General features: G+C 39.2%; 1 protein-coding gene across 4 annotated transcripts in view; it reads right to left on the bottom strand.

The window, feature by feature from the left end:
- runx1t1 (RUNX1 partner transcriptional co-repressor 1) overlaps nt 1–1,684 on the bottom strand; it is a 54,583-nt gene extending 52,899 nt beyond the window's left edge. For 2 of the 4 annotated variants that reach the window (XM_067501279.1, XM_067501320.1), the window contains exon 1: nt 1,126–1,683. In XM_067501279.1, coding sequence (XP_067357380.1) covers nt 1,126–1,153 — 28 coding nt within the window. In that variant the 5' untranslated portion in view covers nt 1,154–1,683. Of the gene's footprint in view, nt 1–1,125 lie in introns of all 4 variants that reach the window. The other 2 variants (XM_067501290.1, XM_067501310.1) reach the window with 2 other exon arrangements.
- Nucleotides 1,685–22,733: the final 21,049 nt, after the last annotated feature.

Here is a 22,733-nt window from a genome sequence, read left to right as displayed (position 1 = left end):
CTCCTCCGTTGCCTCCAAAGCTTTGCAGGGGGCTGTTTGACACGCGTTAAATTTGTCAAACGTGAGTTTCAAGGAGATATTTCCTCCCTGTCTAATCTGAGCCGTGGGAACAGTCGGGCATCGACAGCAGCCTCCCTGCTGACCCCGCATGTCTGTTCTTTTCCCAGTCGGGGGGGAAAAAACTCCCACTGGAGTAAAATATAGCCCGAGCCCTTTAATTTCAACCCTGCGCCACGACATTAAGAAAAGAATCCGTTTTCTGCTTTTTTCCGCTCTTTCGTTTATATGGTGACAACAAAGTCGCAGCGGGTAGAGATGGAAACTTCACACGGATTTGAGGAGATGCGTTTGACAGTCGCGACAGAGCCCAGGAGGACGTTTTTAAATGCAAACTCATAAAAATGTCTCTAAATTCTCTGCAGGACGCCCGAGCGCAAAGGAGAGACGAGAGGAGATGCTGAGGCGGCGCGCACAAATATATCCACACATTTCTATATGTTAATACATTTTACCAGAAGCAAAATCCACAAATGTTTATTCGTTGCAGAACATGGCGAACATTTATTATGGGCTACACATTAACGTTGATTTAAGGTTTCATTTAAAGCGCTGGCCTCTCCAGCACTCAGCAGCACATCCCGTGCTGAGGAGCGCCGACGCACATCTCGCTATAAAACTGTTTAAAGAAGTCCAAGGCTTTCTAGAGATTTCTGGAGTGACACTACTTGACTTTTAGAAGAGACAGTTGACAGACTGACAAGGTGTCACCAAACTTTAAACAGCGTAATGTTGATGGCTGTGATAATCATAAGATGTCATAATGAAAATATATCTACCAATAGAAAGAAATGTGTTAGTGAAGCCGCATTGTTCGTGCTCCTGTAATGAATTTGTCGAACAGTAAAATAATAGAAGAATATTTCTATAAATATCTGAAGAAAGCACATATTGAGACCAACCTTTGGGCACCAGACGTTACATTAGAACCGAAACAAAACATAAAGCAAAAATGTCAAATCCTAAAGAGGATCAGCAGCTATTCATGTTTTCTTTTTATTTTACTTATGTCTCCAGATGAGGAGACGGGGACAATGCAATCAGTATAAGAGGAGAAACGCCACTTACACTGAAAAGAGGTAGAAATTCCCACCATGCGGTTTGTTGGTATAAGAGGGCAAAATTATTTCCAGTCTTGTGGACTCCGCGCAAGGTCCCCCTCGATGGTTCGCTTGTATCGGTAAGACGAAAGCTACAGAGTCCGGCCAGCTCTCAGAGGTCTGGCAGTATACTTCCAGTAGTTCAGAAATGGGGTTCAAACTCCGACAAAACAGGAAAGGGAGCTCACGGCTTGCAGAAAGTGATCAGTCACTGGAGATATTCTGGATGGGAGAGCCGGGAGTCCTGTAAAAGCATAGAAGATAAGAATGAGGAGAGACGAGGAGGAGATAGAGGATGCAGCAGTGCGCGGGCGCCCGTCTGATTTTTATTTTAACCGTCTCCTCACGTCCTCCAAGATCCTTTAAACGTCGAGTTGGACTAGATAGTGGATGTTGTTTTTTCTTTTTAATATGAGGGCAGAGAGTCATGCGTACACCCTCGTTCTCGTAGGTCTTGAGTTTCTCCGTTAGCGTGGTGGTGAAGAGGAGTAGCAGCAGTCTGCCTCCAGTCGGCGGTGCGCAGCGGAGCCAGGTGGCGGTGGGCGGGACTGAGGCGCTGCTGAGGAGCAGGGGGAGGCGACTGGGCAGCAGCCAGCATCTGTGTGTGTCCTAAAACAGGTTGGAAAAAGGCAGGGTCAGGTCAGAAAGTGTTTTCTACTGTACCCAGTGGCTGCTGAAGCTTTTTCACGTCAATGTCCCAGGGTGACTGCCCAGTAGTATAGTCAAGAATGACACGATACGTTCACATTTTTTTTTGTCCCATGTATAAAAGTGAAACACATAATTAGTTGCTTCCTCCAAAGGCAGTATTGGAGGACAATACATTTACAGTCAGCTTTGTGTCAAACATGGAGGACTAACTGTCTGGATTAGACAAACTAAGTGAGTATTCTCCAAATTTACAATGTTGTTGTTGGTATCTAATTCACTGTAATTCGCATCTGCTGAAGACATGTAAATATCAGCTCTGTGCGAACAAATGAGGAGAGTGTAACCTTCCACACACAAAGACATAAATTATAAATACAATTTAACCTTATATAAGCTTTGACACAATTTCCACTTTAAGTTTGACTTGCACTGTTTTAACTGTATCATCATCCTTTTTTTGCAGTGGTTTAATGTCATCTACTGGAGAATTTGTGTCACCAACTGTTTTTCTTTATGCACCCAACTGCAGACATAAACATAACAGTTGTGGATCAAAGCATTTATTAATTTGAATTTGTTTCGCAATGGCATATCTGTCTATGCTTAAAATTGCTGTTTGCCTCATGTTAGGAGTAATTAACCTTTTTTGTTTCTTGGGACCCCAGTGAGCGTCCCCAAAGACCCTTTTAGTGGTCCTTGGACCTTACCTTGAGAACCACTTTCAGTTGAGTGTCTTGGACGATAACCAGCCAGCTGTGTGGTTGGAGAGCTGGTTGGCTGTTTTGAGGGTGGGTTTGCACATAGACTGCACACACACACACACACACACACACACACACACACACACACACACACACACACAGACACTGTATCTCTATCTTTCTCTCAACTGACAAAGGCACTGGCAGACTGGCCTGGACTAACCTAAGGCAAACACTTTCTCCAGACCATCTGGAAGTCATCCTGCCTGCAGAGCCTGTGAAAGTGCAAAGCAGAAGATACATTTACAACTCGGTGATAACAACTGGTCCACTTGAGCTGGGTGGTTGAACATGTCATGCACCATAGCTCATTCATAACATCTCATAAAACATTCAATTCTGTTCTTTTCTACTGTGTTCAACGTTAGGTTTAACAATATGGCTTATTTAGCAACAGTTCTTTAACTTCACTTCACTGCACGACATGTCCTGTGTTTCATTTGAAGACACATCTTTGTGAAAGTAACATCTACTTTTCATTGAGAATAATTACAAAAGTAATTCTTTCTAAATCTTTCTCTGTCCTGTTTACAAAGACCCCTGCTCTGCTTGTTTTCCAACTATCCCTTCCTTACCGACTGCTGCTCACCTCCATAAGGTGTGTTCAGTCAATCTAAAGCTGAAAGATACCATGGATGAAGGTGTAGAGGCGAAGACAAAGATAATTGGTATCTTCCAGCTTCTGATTTACTGAACATACCTGATCAAGGTAATTAGCAGAACAGGGATGGTTGGAAAGCAAGCAGAGTAAGGATCCTTAAGGACCAGAACTAAGTAACGCAGTTTTTTTCGCTAGTGTGGCATCAACAGCTCATTGTTCCTTCAGTGCAATCTCTGCTGAGAAAAGATGATGCCATTAATGGCAATTGCCTGCAGAGTACTATTGTGCAATCCTCACTTTTACTTCACCTTTCTCCCTCACATCTATCCCTTGTCGTCTGAAGTGCTTCAGCACAGTTTTGCATTGTGTTCTTGAAGGCAATATGGGCAGATACCTATTCTGACACTCTCACAAGCACAGAGCAAGGACTTTGAGCTTTAGTTCAATCTTTCCCTTTTGTCAATCTCCGACCAAGGCACAAAATGTGTGAATAGATAGAGATAGAAATGGTGAGGGGTGGAAAGGGAGGGAAAAATATCAAATAATAAAAAGAGAGGAAAAGAAAACAACACATGACTCATGATGAAACTAAAGAAAAAGGGAAGTCTGTGGTAAACCAAAAGGTCTGACAAAAAGGGGCCACTGAATCAGACGTGAGAAAGGCCAGGACATGTATTAATGTCCCCACTCAAATTGAACAACCAAATGTGGTCAGAAAAATTAGGATACCGTCACTCCTCGCCTATTTGCGTCCTCTGGTTTGTTCCCGGAGAGCAAGTTTCTCTCATGACAATCACAGAGAAACATCTTGACGGCCGGAGGCACAAGGATAGGCATTGAGGAAACCTGCAAGGGAAAAGAGAATAGGGCAATGATCTGTGTGTGTGTGTGTTCGTGTGTGTCCTGTGATAACGGTGCATGAGAGCAGGAAACACACAGTGCCTGTTTTTGCTGCAGGGGTTCCTGGAAGTTAGCCACCCAGTGTGATCGGCGATATACAAACACACACACATGCGAGGACGCACACACGTGCACACACACACACAGGATACCTCGCCTCTGAAAGGGAAAAACATGCTGCGTCTGATACATGTGCACACAGACAAGCAGACTTCCTGCATTTTCCCACCTACTGGGCGGCCACCTGTAACACAGTCACACACACACACACACCCACAAGCACACTCATATTATATTCATGGAGACAAAGACACGATGAGGCAAACATAAGTTGAAAGCTGACAGTAAACAAGTGCCATTCAAGCCCCTGTAATTATCTGCCATTGGACCAACATTGCCTGAGGCCAAGCAGCCTATGGTCAACATTATCAACAGCACTGGTGGCAAAGGCAACAGAATAATGAAAGAGACAACCAAGTAAAGTAACCCTTTTAGAACTTATTTTCTGTTTGTGATGGAGAAACACTGAAGATATGAGGGTTGTGTTTCTCTCAAAGGCACTTGCATATACAATTCTATGAATCAAATAAATTATTTAATTCTACTAAGTTTAGAAATAATAAAAGAGGTGCTCACAGTGAATTCAAACAGAAATGAGAATTATGCCAATAAAAATATGTGAACATATTTAAGCAAATTCAAACATACGACATACATACAGGGTGTTGGGGTAGTGTAACCAGCAAAGTAACAGGAATAAGTGCTGTGGTGTGCAGCTTAATGAGTGTGTTTACATGAACTGAAGTAACCAGGTTACAGTCAGCTTTCTCAGGACAGCTGATTTCTTAACTGTCATGTAAATGGAAAAAACGAGAAAGCTTGTTTTTCGAAATCGGGGCAGGGAAAGCTGGTTTACGCAGGTAGATTTCTGTCGGAGAACGCTGATTTCTCTAACATAAATACGCATAACCAAGTTCCTACAACTGTGCTTGTCAGTAACAAAAGGCTACAGACAGAAATATGCAGATGGGTGAAAGAATGAATGAAAGTCAAAGTCTAAAGTCAAAGTCTAAAATACAACAGGAAATATAACTAACACTAAGTCTAAATAAGTCATTTTCCCCCAGGGATTTTTAAAATTCAGGCGGTTGTGGATCAGCTGCGTGTATCTTTTCGTTCTGTCACCTTGCGCTGTCACAGATGTCATTAAAAAAGCAATGATGATTCTTTACTTCACTTCATAGTAAACCTTTGAAGTTGCTGTGCAGCATGTGTGTTGGGTAATCAGTGTTTACGTAGATATACTGCAATACAAAAAGTCTATGTTTGAATATTTCTACATGAAAATAGTTTTTGTATTATAACAAAGGAGGTAAATTGCAAGGCCGGACCTAGGACCAAACATGTGCCTCAACTTTTCTGTTACATAATTTTTTTATATGGTTCAATGTGCCTGTGTGATGACTTTTTATTAACAATGGCCATGACTTTTCCATAAATGCAATTAAGTGTTTTTGTCAGCCAACCCCAGCTATACCAAAGTCATATGCCAAAACGTATGTGGCCCCCATAAGACTGGATGAAGTATTTTCTCAGCAATTAGCTGGCATTGAGTGAATTTCATATTTAGAGGACATTCCTTTCAGTTCAATTCTGAATGCCAAAATTCCTCTGCACATTAAATTAAGGTGGATACCTCATTAACAAAACACGGGGAGCACCAATTCTTTTTGTACCGAATAATGTCCAAGGTAACTAACGTTTGGAGCTGTCCTCAGGTGATTTGGCACAGATTGAATACCTGATGAATCTGTGATAGGAAAACAGAAGAAAAGTAGCACTGATGGAGGTATAGAGTTTCAGTGTGTCATGGGAAAACATGGCTTTTATTAAATGCCTTTGCAAGGTTAATTGGCTGAAATGTTCACATTGAAAGAGTCAGGGATGCTGTTAACTGCATCAAATCTAGTATCTGCTCCTTGATTCCATCATCAACATGCCATTTGGTTTTGTCATTATCACGTATTTAAATACAACATACCACACACATTATTCTGCAAGTGATTGAGTCTGAAAGGGGAATAAACGGAATTTAACAAATCAAACTCAATCTCTAACCCTCCTGTGATAGAGGTAAAAAGTAATTGTTGGCGAGAGGAGAAGAGACAGAGCTGCTTGATGGGATAGCAGCTGCAGTGCAGCATCTTATGCAGCAGGTATAGGGTCTAGTGAGAGATCTCTCTTGCTCACTGGGGTATTATGGAATTCAACTCACCGTCTGGCTTGTGGCAAAGGGGAAGAACTAAATGGGCAAAACTGACATTCTCGTCTTCCTCTGTGTGAATATAAATCAGTTTCTCCAACTTCTAGACAAGACTGGCTAAATATCCTGACAGCATAAAAACATGTATGAAACAACAACTTTCACCTCACACTGCAGATAGAAATGTCTTATGAGGTAATTGTGCATAGCAGGACATATTCTGTTTCTAATAAGTCATCAGTCATCATCAGTCATCATCAGTCATCAGTCCTTTGTCCTTTGTGTACATACATAACCCACTGCTGGGGCCGGAAGCAAACCCTTTGAGGTGTTTAGTTTCCATGTGCATTTGATCTGAACATGTGAAAAACACATCTCCCCACTTGCTTGCCAGTGACAGCAACTCTCTCTTCCTATCCCTCTCCTACTCTTGTCATCACATCAGTGTTCCCTGTAGTTGTAGCAAGAAAAAATAAAAGAAGATGCAAGACATTTTCTGTTGCTTTCCTCATCACTTGGTCTGACAGAAAGTCTGCTTTTCAAAGTGAGCAAGATCTGAAAATTGAGTCCTGATTTTACACTGGAGATGATGGAGTGAATTATTTTGCCAAGACAGGAACGTGTTCAACTGGAAATGTACTCAGTCAATGAGATCTTTGCAACACATTTTGGGAGAGTTTTCCATTTGCACATGCAAATTAAGCAGCTAGCCATGATTTATATATCCTTGCACACTACAGCTTACAAAGACATAAAATATTAACAAATTAACTAATTAATTAGTAAACATATAATAATAATGATAATACATTGTACAGAAGCTTCCACTATACACACTTATCATCCAGGAGAGAGTAACTCTTTCATACTAATGCAATATATGTATTTCCTGTTTTGTGAACATTTGGCACTATGTAATTCCAACCCTAATATTCAGCTTCGCTAATCCCTTTGTGGTAATGTCAGTCACTTGATGAACCGTTTTTTTGGCCTTTTGGTTTTACCAAAGCAAATGTACAGTGAAATTCAATTGATGAAACTACTCATCAGCTCAGAAAGTAATTAACCACCCAACATTACTCCTTTGTCTAGGGAAACAGAAGTGTGTTTGTTGACTCACTGCTAACTTAAGAAGACACATTCAGTGTTTATTCATGTTCACGAGGACATATTAAATGTCTTTGGATGTATGAGGACTATAATGGGAAACAGTGCATTTTATAGGACTGTAATAACATTAGTAACAAAATGGTGCTTTCTTACCCCAGGTTGTTTTGATACATAATATAAATATTATTTTGCATTGATCTCTTTTACTTAAACACCGTACACCAATTGACAAACCAGTTGATTTGAGTGTTATCATGCCCTTGATGTCAGTCACTCAGGGTTTGGTTCCTTACCCATATAGGTTATGAGCGAGACATGGGAAGCTGGTATCATCTAGCAGTTATACTAAATATGATGAGGTGCCAGAGTTACTTTTAGTGATGTTATTCATGGCTGACAAAGTCTCTGTAGAGAGGAGGTCAGGGCGACACAGTGGTGGACAAAAACAAAACAGGACTTTGAGATGAGAGACACCAGATGGTGTCGCGGTGCTGTTTCTTTACTTTAAGTAGTGACGAAGGTCAACAAGATATGTAAGAAGACACCACAAAAAAATAAGACAACTTATGATTATCATAGGTTTATCACTTATGTTGCCATCTCCACACTGTCAAACCAAATATGACTTCTTCTGAGGGAGGCCGTCACAGTGCATTCATTTAGGTTCTGGATTTGCCACATTGGTGCTGCCTGTTAGTTTGAGAATTTAGATTTAGATTAAATTTTTTTGTAAAGGAAAATGTGACAGCAAAGATAAAGGTAAATATAGGACAGAAAGAGTAATAATTATTATGAGGATCAAACAAAAACAGTTGACTAAGTCAGAAAAGGGTGAAGTTTGCGATTGTTTTACAAACAGCTATTGTCTAACCCTGCTTACATATTATTATTATAAGATTATTAAACATTTCTCAATGCATGTATGTAGTGTATAATAGCTGCCAAAGTTGCTGTGATTGGTGATGATATTCCTAATCCCATCCATCATCATCACCCACCTTGCCGTACCTTGCTTGCACACCCTACTTCTCAACTTCCCCCAAATCATCGGCCAGATGGCCTTCTCCAATGCTTGCCCGCTTTACACACCTGATATGAAGCTATCCGTCATCTGATAACGACCGAGCTTTGGCGGTCCCCCAGCTGGGGCCTCTGCTGCAGCACTGGGCACTGGCGGGTATCGGAGATGGGTGGTGGAGGGACGGTGCACAGCCTGACTGCCCCTCTGATGGATTAGTGCCAGGTAGTGTGCCTGGGGTGGGGGTGCTGGGGTGCTGAGGGGTGTCCCCTAATAGGATTCACAGTCAACCAGTGGAGCATGGAACAGGTGGAAGCAGAGAGAGGACAATAGCGAGAAAGGGATGTGTGTGCAGAGGAATGGAGCACAAAGACATGGAGGGTAAATTAGAGAGATGGCAGACATGTAAGGAAAAAGGCAAGGGAGGAACAATTACTGAAATGCACCAAAAGCTGAGAAAGGAGCAGAGTAAACAAGACAAGAGCAGAGGAGTCCATCCAAAGAAAGATTACAGCATATGTCGTTTTGACATTTAGCAGTTTGGATGAAAAGGGGTTTACATTCAAGTAACACAGCCCAGGGGAGAGATGATTGAGCATCTGGATCATAGGAGGAAATAGTCTAACATTGTTATACAGACACAAAGTCTGCAAAGGGAGGAGGAAGTAAGTGGTTTGAATGTGGTCACAAAACAACAGTCAACAGACAAAGTCATTGCACTGATAGGGTATCAGTGCAGAATCATTCTTTCATAAGGGAAACGGCTGCTTTGCCCCACTTCCTACTAAGCCAGTCAGTGCTGGTTAATCTTTCACTGTCCAGAATTTTTACAAATTGACGGTGTGTACATATTAAAAAGTACAAGGCTAAAATATGTACTTGGGTTGACTTTAACCAGTAGCATGTGAGTTGGTGGTTTCGACCCAGTGCTTGTGCTTTTTACACTACATTTTACTTTTGAGTTGCTGGATGAAAACAAGGCATGGTTAAATTTTAATCCATTGATTTTAAGTGTTTTTTGGTTTAGGAGTGCACTTACAAACAGTTATCTGGTAGGAGCATCAGCTCACAAAATGCTTTTGGGGTATGTTAATGTCTGGAGGGAAATTACAATTTAGGTATAATATCCGTGAATGTTGGGGGGAAAAAATGTACATTATATATAGTATGTTTGTGCCACCGAAAGAAAGTGAATATGAATGCAGACAATGTAAGGACAGACAAGAATGGTGGTTAGGGAGAGACTAGTATGACAGATGTTTTAGTAGGTTTTTAATGACAACCATGTTAAAGTTGATGCAGTAAAATATTTTTTCCAAGAGTGTAAATGAGAGAAAAATGTCATTTACACATTACATTGGACTGAATGTGTTCGACTGCAAATAATGACTTTTTAAGCAGTTATATACAATACTTTACTTGTTAACAGTATCTCGGTGTTAGTGTGATTGACAAGAGAAAAATGCCTTAATGGCTTATGTTGAGCCTAATGTAGCAGTATTTCCGACTTTACACATGCCAGTTCACAGCGAGGGAAGCTGGCAGCACAAAAACAGTGTACACAAAAGTACACATGTACACTCTTGTCCATTCACAGACATACATTTATACTGGTGCTTTCACACACGCAGATGCACACACACTCACAGATCGGCAGTTCTCATTAGTGAAGTCCGTGTGCTCTAGGCAGGCAAGGCCCCTGCAGCAGTCTTCAGGACTCAGAGGAGCCATTTGTCAGTGGAAAACAATTAGCAGGGAATGATCCGTTCCATTGGTTTTAATGAGTACAGCCAGGTCACTCTACTCACAGCAGCAACGCAAAGGTCATCAAAGGCTGAGAGCAATGCATAACCAAATCACACTCATACATAGTCACAGAAAGACACAAATGGCCCACATGACCCTCTGCTCATTTTAAAACACGTTGCTACTTCTACTGCACAAAATCACACACTTATACACAAATGTGTCCACACACTGATGTAATCAAGCAGTGACAAATGGACATACTATGTCAGACATTCCATCTCCCTCCATCATTACAGGAAGTTAAAGGGCACTATAGTAAGTGAGGACTTGCATTATATTAGTACATCGTAGTATTAGTAGGGAGTGTGTGTGTGTGTGTGTGTGTATATATATATATATATATATATATATATATATATATATATATATATATATATATATATATATATATATATATATATATATATATATATATATGAATATATGGATATATACAAGATCTGTACTAAATAACTTTACTAAATCTATAGATAGATAGATAGATAGATAGGTAGATAGAGAGAGAGAGCGAGAGACAGAGACAGAGACAGAGACAGAGAGAGTATGTGACTTAGGACCGTACAGCATTATATGTAATGCATAAAGAGTGTCAGTGTGGATGTTTAGCTGTGATATGGTTGCTATAGTAACACATGGAAGAGCCAAATACCTTTGCTGTTTATTTAAAAAGCATAACATCATATGGGAATGCATACCTGTCGAATGTCAAACTGCTGACAACATAGGATGTACTGTGATCTATATGTAAAGGTTATTTTGTATATATCCACTTCACAGGATTTGTTTCCCCAAGGTATCTTGTCCTTTTTATGTGGCACAGGTGTCATAGACTAAATACAGTAGAGCAATGGACAATCGAGACTTTATTTAAAATGACTTTGAACTATTAAATGGGCTAAAGCAGACCAGAGATTCTAATTTACTTAATTAATTAGTTAATCTGTCTATCTTCAGGTCAAGCACGACTGACCAAAAAAGTAGGACGGACTCCATATTTAGGTTAATTATACTTGACCCGAGGCACATTCATCAAAACAGATGATCTATTTCCCTGAACGTATTATGAATAAATATACAGGCAGTCCTGATAGTCCTGATACTGAACAGCCCTACATAACCTGGATAAATGTGTAACAGTATAGTTCCAATATTATACTTTTAGCCCAAATGTTTCATGAAACTATAAAATTACCATGATGCTAAACTGTTTTGCCTGCCAAGTAGCCCGGAAATTTATGAGGCAGATGCAATCTGAAAAAATATTTCTAATTTGTTTATGCAACAAAGTAAGAATTTTCTAAAACATTTTTTTAAATGCAGGGCTCATAACACAGACTAACATTTTGTCAGCATCTGTATTCTGTCTGCATAGTTGTTACAGTAGATGCACAGAAGAGTCAGAAGACTCACAGAAGTACATACACGTTTTGCTTAATGCAGCCACGTATTAATTTTACATGAGTTGCATTATTTAGCTTTTAGCTTACATATTGAATTGAGACTCTAACTTCTCTGAGGCACTCACCTTCAAATCATACAATTACATTATTTCTATCCACTCACTGTGCCTCTTTTGAGTTTGTGCTCAATACAAAACTCTCAAACTCCTTTCTATTATTTTTTTGTAGGTACATGAACATATATCACATACTCTCCACTGAAATTTTAAAAACTTTTACAAAGACTTTGGTTTCATACAATAGACTACTTTAAATGTCTCTTCTGCCCTCCACAATGTAAATCAAACTCTGTTTGCACTGTAATGGCACTCCAGACACACTTGGGAAATGCAATGCAGTGAAAGGTATGTACCACATAACAGGACCCCCCCTGTCAGTGTGTAATAGCTTTGGTTTGAAGAGAGAGAGTGACTGACAGAGAGCAGTAGTGTAAGAGAAATGGAGAACACCAATGGAAACACACCAGGGTTCACACAGGAAACGGTTGTCCAACAATATCACCACTTCACTGCTTTTAATGGGCACATTAAGTGAGCAACAGCCATTTAGCAACCCCCATCGCACACTGAAACCAGCAGAAAAGACCTCATAATGGCTTGTGAACACTGTGACAAGCAAAAGTGGGGTGCTGGTGGGAGTTAAGATGTCTAAAGGGTTGAGAGCTGTTTTTGGTCAAAATGGTATCAGTTCAAATGTCCAAACTAAACAATAATATATTAGCTCCACTTACAGTAGCCCAAAACTAACGTGGTCTAATACAACAGTCCTCATAAAGGTCATAATGTTTAGTTTTTATTGAGATAATTAAGTGTTCACTCAAGGCAATGGTATTTTTTGAGGCTGCAGGCTGCATGTTATTGAATTATATTGTGTTTTACTGACAGGTGTTTCTATTTTTGTGTTCATCCCATTTTACAATGTTAATGGTATCAAATATCATCCAGTTCAACATCATTAAAAAAATAAAACCATCACTTGGTTTTATGGGTTCTGCTATGACTGCTGTTTGGGCACATGTAGGGGAAAAAGGGTTACAGGCAACATTTTCCAGTGGTCCCACAGAGGCTCCGTCCTACTTCTCCTGTTGAATTCTAATGTAGTGTAGTGAAAAACGAACCAAAATGCCAAATAACCATGTCCGTATATGATGAGATGCATTTCTACCTTCCTTTCTGTAGTTTAAAATGAGTAATTTATCTTCAATGTGCATCATGCATTCTACTTCAATCATGCTAGTATTAAAAATATATATATTTACACATATATATTTACATATATATATTCACAGCTGTCAGAGCTTCAAGCACAAATATAGACATGATTTGGAGAATTTCTTTAATGAAGACATGTTGCTTGCATGACATTGAGGGGGTTTAATGGTGCTGTATCTCCTGCTTTCTCTCTTAGGTCTTTCTCTCTTTCTTTGGCGCTCACACACACATATGCCTGTAAAGTGCATCAGCGAATTAAAAAAAAGACGTGTCCCAGAAATAGGAACAATGTAATTAGAAGTGTGAGAGAGGTGGAAAGTGCTTTATGGTGATAACGTGGCACAGTAATTAAGGGGAAATATCATGACCCTAGTGCCCACAGCATTTTTAAAATGAGTCATTTAAGCCGAAGATTACACAGTGATTGTCAAATCAGTGGAAAAGAAGGAAGGAAAGGAATGTGGAAAAAAGATGAACCTTTCCTGATGGAGGTGCATTTGTGATGAGAGTGACAGGTTGAGTATGCATGGACATGTTTGCATGTGTGTGGATTTATTTTCCAACAATGGTAGAGCATCAGATTTTACGTCATGTCTGCTGAAATTTTGTTTTAGCAAAAAAAGGATACGCTGGATGGTTTAAAATGTCCTGCAGCACATACAACTTATTTTTAAACACAAATTTGGTATAGTGTAAGTGTTGTGTTATGGCACTCGCTAATATTTTGACTGTCAAGCTGCAGTTGCAGAACAACCGCAACTAAAGGAGTCAGACAAAGGGAACAAGAGAAAATAGAAGGGGAGAAATCTTGGTAATGACAAGTACTTCACAGTCAGATCCGACCTCCCTCCACCCACACACCCCGATGAGATAATTCCTTCTCTAAATTGCAATCAAAGCTCAGAAAAACACTTGAGGAGCAGGAGCCCTTACAGCCATTAACTCACCAGGTCCTGGGGTGCTGCTTTTTAAATATTACATTTCTTTCAATGTGTTTTCTGCATGTTGTTTTTTCTGTTTAGTTATTATTCCTACTTCTCTTTGTCTTCAGCTCTCCATTAGCCCCATTTACTTATTATTAATATTCAAGCTGTGTCACACTGAGAAAGGAATATTAAAAAGTTTATGCACATAATTACCATTTTTTCCCTTTGCATATCCTTGCATGACCTTGTTGAGTGTATTAGGCAAAAAGCGACAATCAAGACACGGCTGCTAGTTTGGTCGTTTTCTTCTAGTTACTGTCTCACACTGAGAAAAATACCTACAATAACAACAAATGGTGTGTGCTTATTAGAGTTTAAAGAATACAAGTTCAAACAGCACAAAGAGTCAGCGTTATTAAGGACACTCATTAAATGTATCATCATTGTTATATGCAACAACAGGAAATCATATTGCATGCAATCAAAGAAAAAGCTTCTGATCCATCATCCATATTATTTCAAAATTCTTTGTTTCAATTTAGAAGCTTAGCAAGACTCAACATCATATGACCAATATCCATAAACCAGTGTGGTCACCTATCTCTCTAGATCATGTGGATGTGCTGATGAGGAACATCATGAAATATAACAAGCGCAATCTGTCCAGAGGATGAAGAATGGAATTAGGGTGTTTCACTGAAAAGTGCTGTGCATGGGTGGAAGAAATTATTTTGATATTGTCATGAATGGTTAGGTAAAAGGTGAACAAAAGGTCAGTGGTTGTACTTATTCATAGAAATAAACAATATTCGATCAAAATAATGTGAAGACTCATTTTAAAGTACCTCTGACCTGCCTGTAGATCCCCATGCAGGACTCAAAAGACCCTGAATGGCAAAGAAAAGAAAGTCCTCTGCTGTAGATTTGGTGTCAAGTGGCTCTATTTGTCATAATTATGTGGTTGTAAAGGGAAAGTCTAGAAAAGGTCTAATCAATCTGATTTAATTAAGTGCAGTCAGTCATTTGAAATGAGCAGAATAGAATTAATAAGCACATTGTAAATTTGCATTTAAACCCATGTAATTATGCCAATTCAGTGGCCTCACAAGCACACTAATTTTTTTTCTCAAAAGAGCAGAAGGAGACAGAAACAATTTTTCTTTTTTCTTTATTTGATTCCAAATCAATGTGCAGTGTGAAGAGGTGGGTTAAATCATACAGCTCCCATGTGAAGTCTATTGTATAAAAAACATGAACATGTCTGCTGTTACACTAATGCTGATGGGCAGTGAACATTTTAAACCATTAAGCTCTCCTTTAAATATGGATGCGTTGATGCTTCAGTAGTACAAATTATTCATCAAAACACTGACATTACTATGAATATGCCAATGTCAGTTGTAGATTAATAATGCCCCGAAAGACTCAACCTGGTAAATTAAGAGTATGAGCGTCCTTGTCCAGGTTAACTGATCTCAAATCAAACTCAATCAGCCTTTACAATACTCAACACATCGTAAATTATTTTCCTAATCTTTTAACGTTTACAATTTTATATTGTAGTATATCATAAAACATACCCAAGATAATAATATGTACCCATAGAGATAATATTTAAATTTTTGGAGAATTGCAACACATAATTTTCTATGTAATAACTGAAAAGTAAGGGGGAAAAAACATGAAAACCTCATATACAATGAAGCGCACCATGTGTGGAGAATTAAGCCTGGGGAGAGGTCCTGACTCCACCAAGCATTAGCAAGTGAAAGAGACACAGGATCATGCACATCTATGAAACTCAGTAGTTGTTGGGGATTCTAGACAGCAGAGAGTGGATGGATGAAAAGCAAAGAGAGTGATTAGACACTGGACAAGAGGTTTACTGAAGGACCGGCTGACCGATTGACAAGGTGACTGAAAAGATAACTGTTTATGTATTGGTCCTGCATGGATGATGCCCTGAGATGCAGTGAAGACACCAAATGAAAATGTTCTCTTTCTCCTGTTTTCATTGAAATGTGCTTTGCAGAAACTATCTAGAAGAACATTAGTTATGAAGCTTTACAAAATTTTCAGTGCTGATGATTTTCAAATAACTCCCCCTGTTTAAACAGTTGCATTGAAATGTATTAGTGATAATATAATTTTCTCACAGTACAACTTTGCCTTGATTGCTGATTTTTTAAAACCCTTTTTTCATGCATATTTTGTAACTGAGCAAAGCGTGTCAAACACAATTTTACATGCTGTGCAGACAAATAATGGCACACAAATAAACATCACAGCCATTGCAAAGTGAGCTTACCTGCCACTAAAACAGCTAAAAATGAACCACCTCCCACAATTCTTTGTTCTATTTATGCTTGAAATTCTGCTTGATGAACCTCACCTCTCCCAAGGGAAACAAAGATACATATAGGCATGATGCCCTAAATAGATATTTTACTTTTCATCATAAGCAGCACTTACATCTGTCCTTTAACCAGGAACAGCTGAAGGTGGTCTAGTTTTGAACAGAAAGCGAGTGTTTGTGTATCCACGTGTAATGTAAACATGAGAGATAAAGAGAATTATTACTGAAAGAGAGTATGTTTAGCTGAAAAGATGCCTATTAGGATTTACTGTATCTTACACATCTATGTTTTTTTTCTTTCTCTTTGATATCAGAATGACGCCTTACACAAGATTTCCCAAGTGGCATCAAATTGTTTCCAAGCGGCTTCCTCCACCTTGCTGCTAATCAACAAAGTTAATTTCTTTCCCCGTTTATTTTTATGAATCCTCAAGCTACCACACTTGGGTTTCCACCCTTCCAAAATATATTTCTCCAGCTAACTGGCAAAAGCTCTCTTCATTTATCAGATCCACACAGCCGGTTTATTACAAGAGTCCTCTTATCTGTCATATTTCCTTGCAGTAGCGCTGCAGTGGTTACAAATGGGACTTAGTCTATCTGGCTTGGAGCTGATGAGGGGGGAAATGAAATTATTTCGATTAGATCTGACCCATATGCTGCACTGCTTAGTGTGTGTGTGTGTGTGTGTGTGTGTGTGTGTGTGTGTGTGTATGCGTGTGTGTGTTTGTGTGAGTGTGTGATGTTGGCAGAGATAGTGCTACTTTACTGTGTTTGTGTGTCTCACACTGTGGTGGGTAGCAGTGGCTAGAAGCTTGATTAAGGTATTAGGCAGCGCTTGCACCACTGAAGTTGGGTGATAATAAGAAGTGGATCTTTCTCAATTGGTAATATTACTTGATATTCAGCATTTTAACTTCTTTCATCGTGCTTTTATTCTCTTTCTGTGGCTCTTTTATCTATTTCACTCTTTCTCCCCCTCACTCACACAAACAAACACACACTCCCCCTTTCTTTTTTCTCTCTGTTTTGCTCCTTCTGTGAATAATTGAACAGCTAGCCTGGGCCAAGGTTTAGCGCTATCATCTAGCGTGCCGTCTGACTGCCAATCAGTTGACTCATCTCCTCTTGTGGAGAAAACAAACAGGAGGGCACTGGTGCAAGCCAACAGGCGGCACTCCAAATCCTGAACTAACAGAATGAATAGCAGGCTGTTATCTGTAGCAATCCAACCACAATGAGAGAAATAAAGGAATTCAATAGATGTAATAAATAGATTCAGCTTTTTCATAGACATAAACAATTCGATGGAAATCTGGCTTATAACAATTCAAGCAGTTAGGATTAAGTTAAAAAAAAAATTCCCTATATGGGTAAAAATAAATAGAATTGCAGGATGAATTATGATTCAGGTTACTAAGAGTAGTGTTAAAGGGCAACTTCTCCAATTTCCAACTTGATCCCCATGGCTTTAGTTTAAGCTATAAATATAAAATAATGCTTTTAACTTCTCTCTGGCTTCAAAAATTGCCTCCAGATGACATAATCCAGAGGAGTTTTACATCATTAGGAGTTCAGATAATATTGTCTGCGGGAGCTCTGGAAAAAAGCTCTGGCAGGTTGACCACGATCACAACCTCCTTAGTGTGAGCAACGACATGAAATAATCGGAACTGAAGGTTCATTCAAGTGATGTCACCTGGAGGCATCAGCCAGGAGAAGAGACATATTTTAAGGAAGTCAGAGAGAAGTTTAAAAGCATTATTGTATATTTACACCTTAAACTAAACTCATGGGGAGCAAGTTGAAAATAGATGAAGTTGCCCTTTAAACATGGTGCTTTTACACTGAACATCTGGTTTCACTTTCCACCATATATCAAACCATCTTACTTTTTATGATACACTGTAATGTCATAAAACCTTGTTGAAACTATTTCACAGTTTGCAGTATTGTTATGAACGATGTACAGTAACATTTAGAATGAACGCTTTACCCAACAAGCACAGCCCCATGCTGATTTGCAAACTGTTCAGTCAGTCATTATCCAACACTATTGGTCAATGAACAAGCAACAAACTGATTCCAGTCATACGACAATTGAAATAATTTATTACAGTATAATATATATTTATGGTTGACCGACTTTCTGATTCGGCAGGTTTCATTTTATCTGAAACACTTTTTGTAAAGCTCATTCAAACAACAAAGAATACATTAATGAAGACTTGATTCAGTTCTGGCAGAGCACTGATGTCATTGTTCACCATCAGCTGATCAGCCAGTGACAGGCCACTAATCCCACTTGATGAAAATAGGCAGACGCTATAACATTACAAGTGCTCCTTCATTATGCTGTTGCCTCTGGTTGTACTTTGTTCATCCCCACTGCTGCTACCACTGTATTAGCCATGTCAGTTGATTTCTCCCTGCATGACCTTGACTCTTTCTTTTCTAGTTTCTCATTATTATACTTAGCAATGGACCATCTTGCAATGTGCATTGTGTCTGTTCTATATAGAGGGAGCACTGTCAGGGTTCTCTTTGACCAAAGAAAGTTACCTGTGTCGTCTGATGTGTCTGACAAACAAAACGTCACAAATGCACACACATGCAAAGCAGTAAAACTGTCTAACAGCTTAAGATCTCTGATCATACCCTCCCCATGGACTGATTGTTCTTTGCAACTCAAAGTAAAAACATCTTCCCCCCGTTCACTCCCTTCAGAAAATATAAAGGCCCAGCGGCACCAGTCAAGCTGTCACCATGAGGTACCCTTTCCATACTTAACACCATGTGATCAATAATCATTGACGAGGAGGACACAGGAATGAATAATGAGCAGCAGGACAGAGAACACACTCACGTGCACAAGTGGTTTTTCTTTCTCTCTGATGTCAGTGTGTTGTTCGTAAATGTTCCAAAGTTATTATACACTGTGCCTCCATCATTCACCCCTACATGCACATACAACAATCAGGCACAACATTGGACCAATACAGTTCCTCTGCCATGAATTCGACTTTTAAAAGGTTATAATTTACAAGCTTTCTGAAACTGGTTTTATCTGATTTTTATTAATTATTATTATTAATCCGATTATTTATTAATCAGAAAAACAAGAGACAGATTAACCAATAACAGAAATTGTAAAATTTAATTCTCCCTTTCTAAAAGAATATAACATACCAGTAGGAGTTTAAATATTGCATGGTTTTAAAATGTGGATGTGGTGCCTTAAGATAAAGCCTGTTTTAACTCTAGCATTTATTGCTGTCCATACCAAAACTGTCATCTTCATAAGGACAAATCAATTGCTTGTTATAGTGACAATAGTTCAAAGAACATAAGTGGGAATTGGATTCCCGTGTCAGGTTGTTCCCATGATTTATTCCTCTGTAATGGCCGCAATGTAAGTGGTTCAATCTTGCCATTCCCCACTCATTTCATTAGCATGAAGTCCTTGGACAAGAGAAGCCAAGGTCTCTTGAGCACAGCTTGTTTTTACAATAGTGTGCTACGAGGCATAAAGTAGCGAAAAGAGGAAACATTAATATTTGAAATTTTTTGAAAAACCATTAAGCTTGTTTTGTGTGTGTGCATGTGTGTGCGTGTCCGGATTTGTGTGTGTTATCCTGGCCACTAAGTAGTAAAAGGTTAGTGACTGTTAAGTAAATAAAATGCAGCAGGGAGGTTTTGTACCAAAATGCCTTAAAGCAGAGGGAAGGCAGTATCATTAAGTCTTTCTTTAGGTCTTTTAGTTTGCTTGTATTTCTGGAGTTTTAAGTTGGTGTGATAGATTTATTTTGTTCTTCGTGTATATGTTTTTCTTTCAATGAATATGAGTTTAAGTCAATGCGTGTGCTCACTTTTATACCTATAAGTGTGTGCGTGCGTGTATGTGTGTGTGTGTGTGTGTGTGTGTGTATGTGTGAATTCACATGGCAAAGCAGATTAGCATTTCTTGGGCTATAAGTGATCACATCTGGAGAAGAGGCTGAACATCTGGATCTCACATTCTCCCACCACCACATCTCCCAGTGAAAATGAGTGAAAATAAGACAGAAATCGAGACACGGAGGACTGCTACTTAAGCTGAGGAATAACAAAAATATCTTTTATAATCCCTTTTTACACCTAAAACCATTTTTTTTCTGTCCTTTCATACACACTTTGTTGATAATAATCAGATTTTTATTCACGTATGTAAGTTACTATTAATATACATGTCCTCTGATATAACCTAAGGATGTGCATGACACAACTGTAGTAAGCGACTTTCCAAATCAGATTTTGGCACCAATGCACCAATGTACCTTAACATACATGTTTGTATTGGTATTTTCTTGTTTCTCCAAACAATGAAAATGGCCCAAGTTCCTCAAAAATAACTGGTGAATGTAAAAACTATTTTATATATATCTATACCTACAGTAAACCCTTATGGTAAAGCAACCCTACCTGAACCGTTAACCTAAATCTAAACCTAAACTTCTTTGGTAAAGGACAAAATGTTTCCTTCAAATAGGAGCTAAATAATTCACTAATGATCATTTGAACAGACTTTTGTCCCCACAAATACCTAGAATCCAAACAAACACACACACACACGCAGCGTTCAGCTTAGATGGCAGCTTTTCAGCTGGGCTGATTTAGCGGTCACAGAGTCAAGCTCTCTGCGCTCTGGGACAGATAGAACCCATCCAAGACCCATTTAGCCCTCTCACCCAAAACAGATGTCACAACAGGCCATAGACATGTACACACAAACACACACACACACACACACACACACATGCACACACCCGCACACACACCTCACATGGACATGAGAAAGCTACATTCTTGAATGATGTTTGATGTACAGAAAAAAGTGCTGACAATAACATAACAATAACGCATATGCAGTACAGAGATATCAGTCTGCGTATTTAAAAAACACTTCAAATTTCAAAGTTTAGTTTAGTGTTAAGGTATAAAGTTCAACTTAACTTTCACTTAAGTCTGAAGGGCATAAGATTTCTCTTTTTTTCCCCCCTCCCCTCTTTCTCTATTCACATTTCTTTGATCGTGATACAAGTATATTCACTTCAAAGACCCTTTGGGCATTCTCAGCTTTTCCCCTCTCCATCTATTTGGCTCCCTCCACCATCCCTCTCTATTTCTCTCTTGCCACCATCTATTAGATGACAAGGGACCAGTTCAGAGTCCATATCAAAGCCCATATGGGTCTTTCTCTGCCTTCCAGTCATCCTCTGGAGACGGTGCACAGTCATCCATGACTGCTCCGGCGCATGCTGCTCCCAGTCCCCCTGACTTAGAAGGGTTTCTGGGACTGCCAAGGCCTCAAGGTGGGTGATTAGATAGAGCATGCTCTGAGTCCATGCTGGTGAGCTTCATTATAAAGTTGCTAATGGCAAAAAATAGGTAGTGATGTGGAAAAGAAAACTGCTTATGATGCTTGAACTGATGGTCATATAATGGCAAATAATACATGTGCTATCTAAGACCAAACCACTAAGATGCGTAATGGCATTTTACAGAGCATTTCACTTATCCAAGTGACTCTGATCATAGGTGTGTGCTTACATGCACAAGTACAATGTTAACCTTATTCATATGACCTTTTTTGAGTGTGGCTCAACATTAAAATTAATTAGATTGTGTATTGGTTTTAACAAATCTCCTCAAATGGGGGAGGAATGGCTGATCTATCTATCTATCTATCTATCTATCTATCTATCTATCTATCTATCTATCTATCTATCTATCTATCTATCTATCTATCTATCTATCTATCTATCTATCTATCTATCTATCTATCTATCTATCTATCTATATGTACATATACATATATATATATGTGTGTGTGTCTATATATATCTATATATATGTATGTATATGTATGTATGAAAAGTGTGGTTGGATGGTAACAAGGAGAGGAAAGGTAGTCAGAACTGAGGGAATTGTACTACCAGAGGGCAAGATAGTAGATGTTGAGGATAGCTACAAGTAGCTTGGGATCCCATAGGCAAATGGTAACCATGAAGAGGCCACAAGGAAAGCAGCCACTGGGCTGGTACCTGCAAAGGGTAAGGCAAGTCCTGAGAAGACAGCTAAATGGGAAGAGTGAAGTCCAGGCGATTAACACCTACACCCTCCCGGTCATCAGGTACCCCACTGGCATAATCAGCTGAACAAAAGAGGAGATAGAGGTCACTGATATCAAGACAAGGAAGCTCCTTACAATGCATGGAATGTCAAAATGTCAAAATTGTTTTCACACACCATAGTCTGATAGCTTGAAGTTGTCATGAAGGGAGCAGAGAGATGAGTACCACCGTGCTGTCTGGTTTTTGCCTCTTCAACAAACAAAACTTCTGTCATATATTCTTAGTTACACTAAAAACCCTTTGTTTGAGTTTGACATTTTTTCTTTGCTTTCCCTCAGCAACCCATACAATATATGAATTTTGGGATGAAGTCCTAGTCTGTTCTGTTCCATGCACA

This window comes from Channa argus, chromosome 1, assembly GCF_033026475.1.
Source record: "Channa argus isolate prfri chromosome 1, Channa argus male v1.0, whole genome shotgun sequence".
NCBI lineage: Eukaryota > Metazoa > Chordata > Actinopteri > Anabantiformes > Channidae > Channa > Channa argus.
The sequence above is the reverse complement of the archived record's forward strand: the minus strand, read 5'-3'. Positions and strand labels throughout refer to the sequence as shown.